Source organism: Coregonus lavaretus, assembly GCF_964263955.1.
Source record: "Coregonus lavaretus genome assembly, contig: HAP1_SCAFFOLD_830, whole genome shotgun sequence".
NCBI classification, from domain to species: domain Eukaryota; kingdom Metazoa; phylum Chordata; class Actinopteri; order Salmoniformes; family Salmonidae; genus Coregonus; species Coregonus lavaretus.
Genome location: NW_028167000.1, coordinates 128,072 through 142,419, shown reverse-complemented (window position 1 = coordinate 142,419; position 14,348 = coordinate 128,072). Strand labels below are relative to the sequence as shown.

Sequence of the window (14,348 nt, the reverse complement as noted above, 5' to 3'; positions counted from 1 at the left end):
GGACTAAAGGAAGAAGCATAGAGAAAATGTCCACACCAGCAGAATATTTATTCAAGTGCTCGCATTAAAAAAGTACATAATTTGTACAATATTTCATCAATCATAATGTAGAAAACTTGCTCTGCATGCTCCTTCTCGAATACTCCAACAATGCTGGAGTATGGTTCCGGGCTGGGTTTCCCCAAAGCACCGTAGCACTAGGATCATGTTCATTCCATTGAAAGTAAATGGACAAAAGATGACTTTAGTGCTACGATCCTTTTGGGAAACGCAGCCCTGAGCATTTACTTGTGATGATGTGGAAAATGACAACCACCACCACAATATAAGAACATCACAGCGGTCCTTCACGAGCCGTCCATAAATTATCCAGTTAAAAATACATCACAGACGAATAAGAAAATATCTCTGGAAATGATATTGTCCATGTCTGTCACGGCTGTATGTTGTTCAACTAAAATAAAAAAGCAGGGGGGGGGGGGGCTTCAGGCATTGAAAAAGGAAATTGTAAAGAGTAAGCTGAAAACACTTCAAGCTAGGCCAGTCAAAGCCACTGATCAAGCTTCTTTCAGACGTCTGCTTGTCCTGTGGGGGCTATTGCTCCACCCCAAAAGCTGCTTATATACTGTGAGTTGGGTGGTTGGATGGGTAAAATTCAACCTGAACAATTATTTATGAAATTATGGCATCTTGGTGATAAATTGGGTTCTCTGTAGCCCTCAAAGACCCGACCTGTGTATCCAGGTATTTATATGACATTGCTAGAATTGTCCCCTTACACAATAACAGTCTCCAACAACATCCCCCAGTTTCTGAAGCCTTGTGTCTGTTTAACAGAGAGTTCATATTTGAGTTAGCCTGGGTATTAGTCATCATCTCCCCGTTGCCTCAGGCTCCTGGAGGATTTCCCGTTCTCTGCTTTCCTCTTCCTGAACGTGGCCCCGGCTCCCGACGCGGGACCGCCCTCGTCCCCCAGAGAGGTGATGATACGCTCCCTAAACTTGGGTTTGGGCTCAGGCGGCAGCTCCGTGGGGGCGGGGGCGCTTGCTGCACCTTCCACCTGGGGCAGCTGCAGGTCCACGTTCTCACTTGAGGGGGGGGGGGGGTGGTTATAGAGCAGACAGGTGAGTTATTAGCTTAGCATTCAGTAAGGCACACAATAACAAGTTGGCTAAAGTAGAGACAGACTAGCACCAGGGTCCTGTTCATTAAGGCGAACCGTAACAAAATGTTGTGGAAATCTAAACAATTGCATAGTTAAATCCAAATGAAGACATTGACAGTATAACAGTCTCTTACTAAGGCTCTTCTTCTTCCTGTATCTGCTCCCAGGCTCCGTAAGGGTTGGTCTTCCTGGTCTTCTTAACAGTAGGCCTCTCTTTCTCCTCAGGCACAGCTGCCGGTGTGTCTTTGGCCCCTTCTCCCTTCCCCCCATCATCATTACCATCATCACCATCTTCATCCTCTCCCTCCTTGTCTGAAGGCGGTGTATTATTTTTCTGAGGAGAGCAAATGATCAATAAAATGATCGTCAGTCACCATGACTCAGATCCTAAACTAATACCTAGTATTGTCTGTGCCCATTCACTACCAATGGGGTTATTGTATTGAGGACTGAACTGAACCTTGGTGACTTGTTTGGAATCCTCTCCCTCCCCGGCTCCTTTGGCACTGTTTGAGCTGTCCTCCCCAGAGAGGGGTTCTGGCTGGGGGGCAGATGGGTCATCTACCCCTGGGGGGCCCACTGTCTCTCCACTGGGCCCAGACCCAGACTCACCACCAGCAGGGAGATCTGCAGGTCTTTCCCAGCTGGACTCTGTAAGAGAGGGGGAAACATCAAAACTATGTCAAACATAATTATGTCAAACATACATAATTCTTGTCATCAGCGGTCTTTATAGACTGACCTCCAGTCTCTGTGTTGTAGTAGTAGGTAAATCCATCAGGACTGACGGCCTCCATCCAGGCACAACCTAAGGAGATCTACAGAGAAAAAAACAGTGTGTTCACTCCAGGACTTGAAGGATTTACCTCTGTACAGTACACTGACTGTAAACATATCAAATGGGTAACAAAATACAAGAGACTTCCTGGTGAAATGAAAGGTATTATGAAAAATTAAGTAAAAAGTTCTGTATACCTCAGTTTGACCAGGCTGTGGAGAGGGTGGGCTCTTTCCCTGCAACCCATATGGTTTGTCCCACCGAGATTCTGAAAAGACATAAAAACACAATGCTTCAGGAGAAAGGTGAACGGTCCTAGGTGTATGTTCCAAACGCATTTCTTAAAGTCACAGTCTGTGACTTTTAACCCGTCACCTCTGATACCTGGGGAGGTGTTGTGGTCTTCAGCCCACCCAGGGTTTGTACAGACAGTGGTAAGTCAAATTAAAACACTTTTTTAAGCTCTAATATTTATTTTCAAGGATCATCAATTTGTAATAGTTGTTATTATGCAATTGTTTCTATTCGCCACCAGATGGCAGTATATCGCCAAAACCTCAACTAACTTACTATTCATCACTACCTTACAAGTTCTACTCAATGATATGTGTTTCACCACTTATTTACTAAGTGGTAAGTGGTAAGTCAGGACTGATGATGTAATTTGAGTAGTGATGAGCATTTCCTATTCGCATTACTACACAATTTCAGCTTTATGACTGTTTTGTATTTTTATTGGGCATTTGGGAATCTACTACTTAATAGCTACAAAAAAGCGTCTTGCTTCTGACTGGCAGCTTTAGAGTCGCTGTTCGGGAGAAGGGCGGGTGGGCTGTGTGAGGAAAATGGCACGTGAACGGCTGCCGCTTGATAAAGTGGAATATCACCTTGAATGAGGCAAAAAGTCACAATGTAGAACTTGCGCCAGCGCAGGATGCAGCATTTTGTTTTTCCCCCTCCAGGGCTGATGCTCGCAATGTCAAAGTCTGACCCATTTATTTGCACCTTACACAGTGTAGGTCGGTTGGGTCCAGTGGTGTAGTGGTAAAAAAAGGTGGGTAAACTGTACTGAACAAAAATATAAAACGCAACATGTAAAGTGTTGGTCCCATGTTTCATGAGGTGAAATAAAAGATCCCATACATTTTCCATACGCACAAAAGGCAGGTTTAAATCTATATTTGCCCAGCATTTTAGCTATCGATGTGACGTTTGGTGGAGCCTAATCTGTCGGTTCTGTACCTGCCTGGCTGAGTGGCAGTGTGGGTGGAATGAGAGAGCTCGCCTGGCAACCAGAGCGCGAAACACATGAGGAAATAAAACTCGGTAGTCTGCCTGGAAATGAATTCGTAAGAGAAATACATTTTTCTAATATTTTTAACATTAACATATTTGATCATTTTCTGTTCTCCTCTCATTTTAATTCAAGTACTTTTCAAGTACCAACTTGAGAAAATGTCAGATTTTCAAGGTATTCCAGTACTTGAATTACAAGTACTTTAAGCACCTCAAGCACCTTGTGTGAAGCCTGCCTGCCTACCTCCTGTCATAGAGTTGAAGTAGTATGAGAGTCCTTCGCTTGTCTTTCCCTCCACCCAGTTCTCTGATTCGTTTCGGGGCATCCTCTCCTTTCCAGGCTTTTGCTTCTTTTCTTGTTTTCGAGATTGAGGTGAAGGTTGAGATGGAGAATGAGATGGAACTGGGCTTGGCGTTTGGGCTTTGGTTTGAGATGGGGAATCTAAGCAAACACACAAAATCACATTGATATATTAGCCATTTGAGCAGACACTCTTATCCAGAGTGTGTTCTAACAACTTTTTAAATGCTTAAAGTTTCATTAGTCGTATGTACGGTATACGCATGGTATACATTGTCGAACAAAATGCTTGACAGGTTCCTTCTCGACAATACAACAACAATAAGAAATAATAAAATATAAGAATACAAAAAACTATAAAAACAATGGTAATAAGTTACATTCACTTATTTGATAGTACAAATAAAAACAGACTGGCAAGTTATTAAGTTAGTAAATCAATAAAACATTTCATTAAGTAGTTACCTGATGGTTTTATCCCCAACCTTTTCATATCCTCCTCATATGCTTTCAGTGCAGCCGCCTCCATCGTTGCAAACTCTTTAGACTGACGATCCTCCTGCTTCGCCTTGTCAATGCTCTTCTTTTGCATCTATACAGAGGAGGGGCCGAAGTATCAGCCAAGTCACCAATGAGATGACAGCATGGGGTGAGAGTGCCATATCTGGACCTTATCTCTGCTGAAATACACCACTATGCCAGCCAGGAGGGTTATGCATGCCAAACTGCGTTTACAACGCATCAATAGTTTCCCTTGCAACAGTGACCCCTGTTGATACCTCTGTGTAATAACGTGTTATCAGCAGACTACATAGAGCCCAGAGAGAAAAGAGTAAGGTCTTGGGTGATTGACAACATTTATGGCATCTGTATTTGTGCCACATCTTATGCAGTATGTTAGCTACAACCCTGACATGGACAGGCACCCATCATTCTATGTTTCACGAGTGAAGGCAAAACACAATGATGACAACTCACCTCAGCAATTTTGGCAGCAACATTTTCTTTGTGATTCTTCCCCCTTTCATGAAACTCAACACTCTGCATGAGAAACAAACAAGCACAGCGGTTAATACACGATACAATCTTGTCCTCAGCCACAACCTCTTGCAGTCATAACATAACAGACTACTCTCTCTTTGACACACATCACCAAGAACAAGTAAGCATTCATTCAATGTTAGCAACATGAGAAGGGCCTAGTCAAAGAGACTGAATAGCTAGCATGATGATCATGCCTGAATGGGTAGCTAGTCAGCTAAGTACACTAACTTCACATACTGGTACAAATTACATGACAATGTACTCAACACTCACAGGTTTATTGTCGGCTATCCAACACTTGCAGTACTGGCAGAATTTCTTTGGCTGGGACTTCCAATATTCCGACCTGAGTAATACAAACAAAATAAACAACTTCATAAACATGTGTTTGAAAGCTGATCAGAATAGAAATTTGGACCGTGAATAAAAAGCAACCATGGTCGTACAAACTGAACTAGCTAGCTAGCTAATGTTAACTTATGAATATATGCAACAATATTTAAATCAAATGTTTTTGGTCATGTTCTACAACAGGTGTAGACTTTACAGTGAAATGCTTATTTACGAGCCCATTCCCAACAGTGCAGAGTTAATAAGTAAGACAAATATTTCCTATATTTAAAAAAGTAAATAATAACAATACAAACCATAGCGAGGCTATATACAAGGAGTAGCTACCAGTAACGAGGCTATATACAAGGAGTAGCTACCAGTAACGAGGCTATATACAAGGAGTAGCTACCAGTAACGAGGCTATATACAAGGAGTAGCTACCAGTAACGAGGCTATATACAAGGAGTAGCTACCAGTAACGAGGCTATATACAAGGAGTAGCTACCAGTAACGAGGCTATATACAAGGAGTAGCTACCAGTAACGAGGCTATATACAAGGAGTAGCTACCAGTAACGAGGCTATATACAAGGAGTAGCTACCAGTAACGAGTCAATGTGCTGGGGTACGAGGTAGTTGAGGTAATACAGTATGTATATGTGGGTAGGGTTAAAAATGACTTGGCAATCAGGATATATAATAAACTGAGTAGCAGCAGCGTATGTGACGTGTGAAAGTGTGTGTTTTGTGTGTGTGTGTGTGCTGGAGTGTCAGTCAGTGTAGTATCTGTGAGTGTGCATAGAGCCAGTGCAAGGGAGTCAGTGCAAAACAATTAAGATAAATAAATAATAAAGGGGGTCAATGGAAATTGTCCGGGTAGCCATTTGATTAACTGTTAAGCAGTCTTATGGCTTGGGGACAGACTTGGCTCTCCGGTACAAATGTACATTTACATTTTAGTCATTTAGCAGACGCTCTTATCCAGAGCGACTTACAGTTAGTGAGTGCATACATTTTCATACCAGTAACGTTAACGTTAAATAGTTCGCTTTAGTAAATCTTAAACGAAATTGCAATGGGTGTGACGTGAAACAAAATACTCACATTGTGTCTTCTGATCCAATATAATATAATTAAGGGAAGGTTAAACAACCTAGCTAGCTACACACAAAAGCAGAAAATTTTGAACATTTCTCGACCATCAACAACACGACGTCCGTTTCTGATGACGTAGGTACGGATGTCTTTGAGGGTCAAAATTGGTTGTAGCCGCTACTGTTATCGCTTTTATTGGCTGTATTTTGACAACACTGTCGTTTAAAAGTGTCGTTTTAATCGCTGTTTATTATTAAAAATATGAGAAGAATGGATTGAATGATGAAAGAAAGTATAAACATGTCATCCGTCGCGTGTAGACGGAACAAATAGTCTATAGTCCTTCCAACGCTTAAGACCTCCCATATGGTCTAGCGGTTAGGATTCCTGGTTTTCACCCAGGCGGCCCGGGTTCGACTCCCGGTATGGGAACGACTGTTTTGTTAAAACATCATTGAACATTATGTTGTCTACAGCAGTTTCCCAACCATGCTTCTCGAATACCCCCCTCCGTACATATTTTTTTTTGTCCAGGGCTAAAACAAAAATGTGCACTGTTGGGGGTACTCGAGGGTTTGGAAACACTGCTGTGGATTTCACTATTGTATTACTGGTAGATCTTTCGACCTTCAGCTTTTCAGACCTCCCATATGGTCTAGCGGTTAGGATTCCTGGTTTTCACCCAGGCGGCCCGGGTTCGACTCCCGGTATGGGAACGCTTGTTTTATTAAAACCTTGAACAGTAGGCCTACAGGTACCGTATATACAAGCCTGTGGCATTGACTGTTCACTAATTGCGAACTGCCAAATAGAGTATTCTATCAGATGTAGGCTACTCTACTCTAGTAATGCTGCAACTAGCTCTCGGTCTCACATTATAATTAGACGTTCATCCATGTTTCTCGAACTTCAAATTTCAAAGTGATTAAGGTTATGTTTAGGCATTAACTCCACATTTTTAAAGTTAGGCATTAACTGTGAATGGTTAATGTTTGGGATAGGCTTAAAACAGAAAGCATTACATGTCCTTTGATAATGAACCTGAATACAATCAATCTGACAAACCTAGCGAAAATGTAAGAACTTCACCTGTGGAAATAGCCAGTAGCCTACTAACTCTAGAGACAGAATGTTGAATATCAGAATAACAGTAGAAGAGGTTCAAATAATCAACAAAAAATGTAATAATTTAAAAATATTTTATTTTAGTTCGGTTTTTAAAACAAATACACTCATTCAATTAAATACAGTAAAAAAAAGTGTTTTGGAGAAAGAGTTGGTGAGACGTGCTGTGAATACTAACCTGCTTTTTTAAACTGAAACAAAAACAGAATGTGAGAGTATTATACATAAATGATCTTTTAAAAGAAATCCTTCATCCCAAAAGACAAAACATCTACCGTGCTCCTCATCAACAAAAGTATAATTAACCATAAAAGTGCAATATCACAAATAAAATGAACAAAAACACTTAGATTTCAATTCACACTTGTACAATCAGTGCAACAATTACAAATATTTCATAGATACACCAGTGAATCTTTATAGTTTAAAAAGTGTCCAAAACACAACTTGAAGTCATTTCCCTGTCTTGGTGAGACATTTTGTAAACAAATTCAGACATTAGCTTTAATTTGGTTAATATGCTTCACATAAAAAAATTCAAGAAGAATATTGCATCAATACGATCAGCATCCCAACAATGCACACTGAAAGTTAACTTTAGTCTGTACACTAATCATAAGATAATAAATACTACATATATATTTATTTTAATATACCTTGCCATGTAAAAATTTGACCAAATACACCCAGACAATAGGGAGTGATTTTGATTTTGTTTTAGCAGTATCTCCATTAAGAGAAAATACACCTTTTATTTATCAGTTCCAAAGTAAAAAAAACTAATTCTGTGGCTTAATTAGCATAAAGTGGCAGCTCTTTCTTTAGGACATCAATGTAACCATAGAGCCTGTGGTTAAAACTTGTTAGTGCATAATATCAACGGGGGGATTCCCCTTGGCACAGACCAAATTGGACAGGTGGAGAATGCATGTTTTACTTTTTGAGCGCTGAGCACACCTCACATACCCAATCATGAGGGTGTTCTACACAAGGTTGTTATTCCCTATAGTTTGGTTGACCTGCCTTCTCAATTCCCCAAGAACACTTTGTGTGGCAGTGAGTGACCCCAACCAGCAGGGTCTTTCTACATTGCCAGCTCTTCTTCTTCTCTGGATCCCATCTCTCCATTCATGTCTCCATTCATCCATCTCTCAGTAGCAGCCATCTCTCCAGCTCCTGTCTTGTAGGGCACTCAGGGTGGACAAGCTCTTAGGAGGCGTCAATAAACTGGGGGAAATAAGATCAGATTGAGATGAAAAATAAGGAATAAATGACGATCCCAGACAATAAGAACCTAGTTTTGAGCTTGTTGGTGCTCCCCTAGTGTCCAACAGTAGCCTACCTGCGTGCGGGTTGGGCGATCTTGCTTCGAGGGGTGGAGCTGGTCCCGATAAAGGAGGCGGGGCGGGGCAGGCTACTCCGGGGGGGTGTAGGAGTGCCCCCAACCCCCCCGGCTGGTTTACTAGGGAGGGGGATCCCACTGATGCCGCTGAGGGACTGCAGACTGGTGGAGGTCGGCATGGTAACTGGCCCTTTCACAGTGGGGCTGACGTAGGCTGTGGCTTTGAGGGGTTGCCGCGACAACGACTGGAAGTTCCCCACACTCTGGACTCTGTTCTGCAGCTGACCGGGTGAAGGGACTAGTGGGGAGAGGAACATGGATTATTATAATATTCATGTTTTCCTCAGATCTACTGTATAATCTATGGACTACCTACTTAGAATTATCATTTTCAATTTGATGAATTCTGGCAAGTCAATCAAGCCCTGCAGTTTTATAGTATGTGTGTGGTCAGAGCTAAAACAAAGAAGAGGAGGGTATCTCACTGGAGGACTGTAGCCTGCTGGCCAGCCCATTGGACGAGTCGAAACTCAGACTGTTCCGAAGAGTGGAAGGGGAGCTGATGTGATTGGCTGGGCTCAGTGGGCTAGGCACGCTAGGCATGCTGGGAGCCCTGAACAGGTTGGGCATGCTCCTCCGCAGCTTATCTAAATAGAATGAACACACACACACACACACACACACACAAATTCCTCTATGAATTCAAGGCCACAGATCCAGATGACTAAGATTGTATCATCTCACATTCTACATAGAGTCCTCTCTCTTTAAGAAGAATAAGTGTCACTCTTACTACTCTCTTTAAGAGCCCCCAAAGATAAACATCTCCTGTAATCTCACCACTCTCTATTCAGTGTCCCACTCCTGTTTAGCTCCCAGAACAGAAACAGAATACCCTCCAAGAGCTTAGGGAACAGTCAGTGTCACAAGAGGCTTACAGTTAGCACGTCACTGGTAGTCTGCCAGTACGGTCAACAGGCAAGGAACTACCTAGTGATTAATTAGTGGGTGACCTTAAAATGACCTGTTTCCACATTAACATAAACGATGACAAGTTGAACACAAACCTATAAATAGATTAGTATAATTATTTCATAAGAGGGCCATCATGCCGTGTGTCATAATTCTTGTCATAGTGCTCCGTTTGTAGCCCTACTAATATTGTACTTTGTTGATATGCAAATGTGCCACCAAGACAACACAAAAAGGCTTGTTTGAAAAACGTACTCTCATATTCATCTGCATTCCAAATGTGATCCCCAAAATACATAGCGAACATAAACACACATAGATAAACACACAAACATTATTATTAGAGGAGAGTCTTGCAAAGCAATAATTCTTATTAGAAAGTGTGAGATTTCATAACTTTAAGCAGAGGGCCAGGGTTGCGTGCAATAGACACCGAACAGGAGAAAACGTTTGAAAAAAAAATGGAGGAGTCCAGTACAACCTGAAGCTGTCCAATAAAAACTTCATTGTCATTTTCCCTAATGAACGCAACCCAAGTACCTGCATGGGCCAGGCCTGCTCACCTGATCCTGGTCTGAAGCCCTGCTGGTCGGGTGTGTAGGTGCTGAGTGTGGGGCTGGCCAGGGCCTGGGGTTGGGGTGGTGGCTGATAGGAGAATCCTCCAGAGGGGTACTGAGGGGTGGAAGGGCTGGAGAGACTGGTGGTGCTCCTCCTCCAGTCCCGTATGCTGGAGAAGGTGTGGGAGTGGGGGAGGCCTCGCTGCAGGGTGGGTCCCACACGGGTCAAGCGGGGCTGGGGAGGAGGTAGCTGCCCGTACTCTTCCTCCTCCTCTTCCTCGTCCAGGTCGGCCTCGCCGCTGTGCTGAAGGGAGAGGAAGGAGAAGCTGGCGCTGCGGCGGTTGATGGAGTTGGTGGCATAGTCCTGACGAAGACCTGAAGGAGGGGGAAATACGGACAAGCGCACAAACACACAAACAATCACACACACAATCAGTCGTCACCTTCTGTGCCTGAGGTTAAGGTTAATAAAGCCTGGATGAAGTCTGAGGTCTAGTATCACATGTTACAGTGTTAGAAGGGAGAGAAGGACAGAGGAAGATAAGTAAAGAGAGACAGAGAGAGAGAGAGAGAGAGAGACAAAGAGAGACATTGAGAAAGAGGAACAATAAAGGGCAAGAATAGGGCCAGGAATCCAAAACCACATGACCTGACCAGGAACAACTCTGGGCCCTACTTTTAACCTTGGGGCCCAGAGTTATTCCCTTTCAGGTCACCTGCTCAATAGTTAATAATAATAGTTCTGATTTATAAAGCATTTTCCACCTATAGATGCTCAAACCCTTTTACATAGTAAGGAGGGAAATTCACCTCTTACTGTGTAAAACACCATATAGTGACAGCTATGTGACAACACCAAAGCAGTTATTAGAAGGGTGAGGGACTCACTGTCCTCCTGCAGACGAGCCATGACTTGGACGTCAACAAGGTCCTGTAGCTTGTATCCCTGGGTGATGGAGTCATCCTCCAGCTCTGAGGCACTGAGCTCACTGTCTACGGAAGACTGGGGGCTGAGGAGGAATCGCCGGAGGCTGCGGCCTTCAGGACACAACAACACAGTTCGGAGGTCAGAGGTTAGATCAGAGACAAATGACACTGCAGAGATTTTACATTAACAACGAACACAAAGAACACTGACATGATGAAAAGCAAGATTTGTTTAGATAGAGGTACACTGGCAGCAAAAAAAGCCACAAAAACATCACTCTCCCTTTAAGAAACATTGCCGAGTCACTGTTAGTGGGGAGGCCACGTCATGGAATTGTGCCTTTGGTGATAGAAGCACCACAACTCACAGACAAAGCTAGAATAGGCCATATTGTGTTTATGGCCACACCAAGCCCCCATGGCCATTTTCCATTATGGCCGCCAGACAGGTCCCACAGGCTCGCCCTAGCTGTGTGATATTTAGTGCTTCCATCACCAAAGGGACTATTCCACTCAAGTCTGTCCCCTCACCATCCCACTATGTTGTACTTCACATGGCAAACACCTGAAGCAGCAGAAACTGAACACACACTGAAACACTCCTTATCTTGCCATGATGAATGATGACCGTGGGGGCTTCTCAATAGTCTATAGTGGCTTCCTCTCCTCCACTTGTGTCCGCCTCTGTTCTGATCTGACAAGATAGCCAAGGTAGGTGAAACGTAAGTGCTTTCACCTGTCCATATCTCTAACATTAGCAAGAATGAAGGAGAGGAGACAAGGAGAGGAAGCTCTTTCAGACAGACTATTGAGATGCAAACCTTGACATGACACTATGAGAGAGACTGAGACAACATGGGCCAGCGGGGGAGCGAGCAAGGCTTACTGCGATTGGCTGAGTGATTGGCTGGGAGGAATGTGGGAATTCTCTCAGCCTTCCCAACAGGAGACAGAGACAGGTGGAGGAGAGGATGGAGGGGTGAGGAGAATGAGGCTGACGGAGGGAGAAAGAAAGGGAGGGGAAGGAGACAGGATAACGGGGAGAGAAAGAGAGAATCATGGAGAGTTGTTTTAATGGAGAAAAAAAGACTAAACTATTCCAATCAAGACTGTGGTATTTTTTCAATTGTGAAATACCATGTTCGAGAAGTAATCATGGATAGAGTATCCCTCATGTCTAAGGACCAGGGTTTTTCCTCGGCTGGTGAACTGATCAGGAAAAGTTGAGTTTCTGCTCAGTAGGGCCCAGAATTGTTGTGCTCAATAGGGCCCAGAGATTTTCTGCTCAATAGGGCCCAAAGGTTTCCTCCTCAATAGGGACAAGAGTTTTTCCTGATCAGGTTGCAAGGTTGAAAAACTCCTAGTCCTACTAATGTCATATGGTAATATTATGGTAATCTGTCCCCATATCACATAGTAATCTGTGTGTGTATTTACCAGGTCTGTCAGCGGACGGAGGGGTGGAGCAGGACCTGGAGAACGAGGCACTGAGGGGGGACACTCCAGCTACACGTCTCAGGGGGAGGGCAGGGGACGAGGGGCTGGAGAAGACCCCCCGCCACCTATGGACTACGCATGGGAGGGAGGAGGAGGAGGAGGAGGATAAGGGAGGGATAAAGTAAGGCAATGTCATACTGTATTGTATCAGACCACCCCCAAACACACACAAACACACACAAACACACACACAGCTGTCAGTGCTTTCCGGGCCCCTCACAAGGAACAGAGGTCAGCAGTGTGAAGCGGTTGTTTACCTCATAGCCAGCGCGTCACACTGCTGTGACTGTCACAGAACCACTATTCAGCAGCAGCCAGGGGACACATCTGCTGTCCAATGCCCAGGAGACAAAGCTGCATTCACAACCCTCACACACACACACACTGCTCAACACACCCATTCAGCACAGGCCAGGACCAGGGACAGAGCAGCGACCACACACACTGCACACACACACACCATCTGATATATATTCATAGAGAGGAGACCTACAGGAATGAACATTCGCTAAGTAAATATCCCAGCAATCCATCTAGAGGACACATGGTGGATCAAAGAACAAAGACAGACAGAATAATTAATAATAAATGTTGCAGAGCTGAGAAATAAAAGTGTCTCTCTCTTTCCCTCTGTGTGGTGGTGCGACTGTGAGCTGCTCAACGCAGCGCTGCATATATCCCTGCACCACAGATAGAATGGGGTTATGCTATACCGGTCACTGAGAATATAAACCACTTAGCAGCATCGAGGGAAGGTGCCTTTCATGTAAACACGGTAACCATGGTTACCCCTCTGGTTGCCGAGGGAGGCCCTGTGAACGTAGCAACAGGCAGATAGTAGGCCAAGTGTGAAAGCAGTGGAAGGCTTTTCCTGCAGTTACAGCTACTGTGGAATTAATACATGGGCTTCTAGTAGAGATCCTTACAGCAATACATTGTATTAAGATACAGGTAACTGCCAGAATAAAGGAAACACTTGAGTATTTGAGGGATACAAAGTATATTTGTTAAGTATTACACTATGTTGTTGTTCCCTTTATTTTGTCAGTTACCTGTAATACACTGATGCAAAGGCAGCTTCACTGATGCAACGATAAGCTGTTGCATGACAAGTATATAATATGAACGCCAAGTCAAATTGGATCTAATGTGTAAAAACATAATACATTTGATACTTTTCAAATAGATAATAGTAAAAAGAAATACAATTAAGCTGACGTGTGTGCTTATTCTCAGCTGTTGAAAGTGACGCATGGCACAACACACGCTGGGAGACAGTTGCGGCCAGTGCTTCATCTCTCATTAAGAGCTTAGTGGACTTAAGCTGTATTAATACATTACCTTCAGCTAAGACCGTGGGAGCCATCACATCACATCCATTCACTCTTCCACTGTCCTGTTTCACACGACATTAACCTAAGGTCCACTCACCACTCTCAGTGGTCATTAGACACCATGGAATGTCTCACAAGAGTAGAGGCCTTAACCCTGGTGTGAAGGCTAAATTCCCCCAGTTGGCCACGCATACCTTCACTTCACGGCCACCCATTCATTACCATTCAACCCTGTCACCTCTCCACTGCAACCCTTCTCCAGGTACATGCTGTGAATTAGAATGTGATCTCCATCACCTAACCAGGTGAAATTAATGCACTCACTGTCACAGGGGCGCAACTTTGGTTTTAGAAGTGGGGGGGACATAATATATACAGTTGAAGTCGGAAGTTTACATACACTTAGGCTGGAGTCATTAAAACTCATTTTTCAACCACTCCACAAATTTATTTTTAACAAACTATAGTTTTGGCAAGTCGGTTAGGACATTTTTCTAACATTTGTTTACAGACAGATTATTTCACTTATAATTCACAATTCCAGTGTGTCAGACGTTTACATACACTAAGTTGACTGTGACTT

At 43.5% G+C, this 14,348-nt stretch overlaps 2 protein-coding genes and 1 pseudogene across 3 annotated transcripts in view; 1 reads left to right on the top strand and 2 right to left on the bottom strand.

The window, feature by feature from the left end:
- Positions 1-29: 29 nt before the first annotated feature.
- LOC311114002 (WW domain-binding protein 4-like) lies at positions 30-6,140 on the bottom strand. Its single transcript, XM_084189268.1, has 10 exons — positions 6,021-6,140; positions 4,858-4,930; positions 4,519-4,581; positions 4,006-4,132; positions 3,484-3,681; positions 2,141-2,211; positions 1,908-1,983; positions 1,626-1,816; positions 1,300-1,499; positions 30-1,088 (listed from the first exon to the last, which is right to left on the bottom strand). Coding segments are annotated over exons 1-10 (1,224 nt in total). The 5' UTR covers positions 6,023-6,140; the 3' UTR covers positions 30-865.
- Positions 6,141-8,287: 2,147 nt separating this feature from the next.
- Positions 8,288-11,324, bottom strand: LOC311114010 (SLAIN motif-containing protein 1-like; the record flags this gene model as incomplete). Its single annotated transcript, XM_084189275.1, has 6 exons — positions 8,288-8,363; positions 8,479-8,776; positions 8,964-9,125; positions 10,014-10,382; positions 10,896-11,045; positions 11,303-11,324. 6 exons carry the CDS (start codon positions 11,322-11,324, stop codon positions 8,288-8,290), a joined length of 1,077 nt encoding a protein of 358 aa, XP_084045401.1.
- A 765-nt stretch (positions 11,325-12,089) lies between these two features.
- Positions 12,090-14,348, top strand: part of LOC311114009 (small ribosomal subunit protein uS9m-like) — a 3,797-nt pseudogene continuing 1,538 nt past the window's right edge. The window contains exons 1-2 of the transcript XR_014615193.1: positions 12,090-12,138; positions 12,375-12,552. The product of XR_014615193.1 is annotated as a small ribosomal subunit protein uS9m-like (transcript). The remainder of the gene's footprint in view (positions 12,139-12,374; positions 12,553-14,348) is intronic.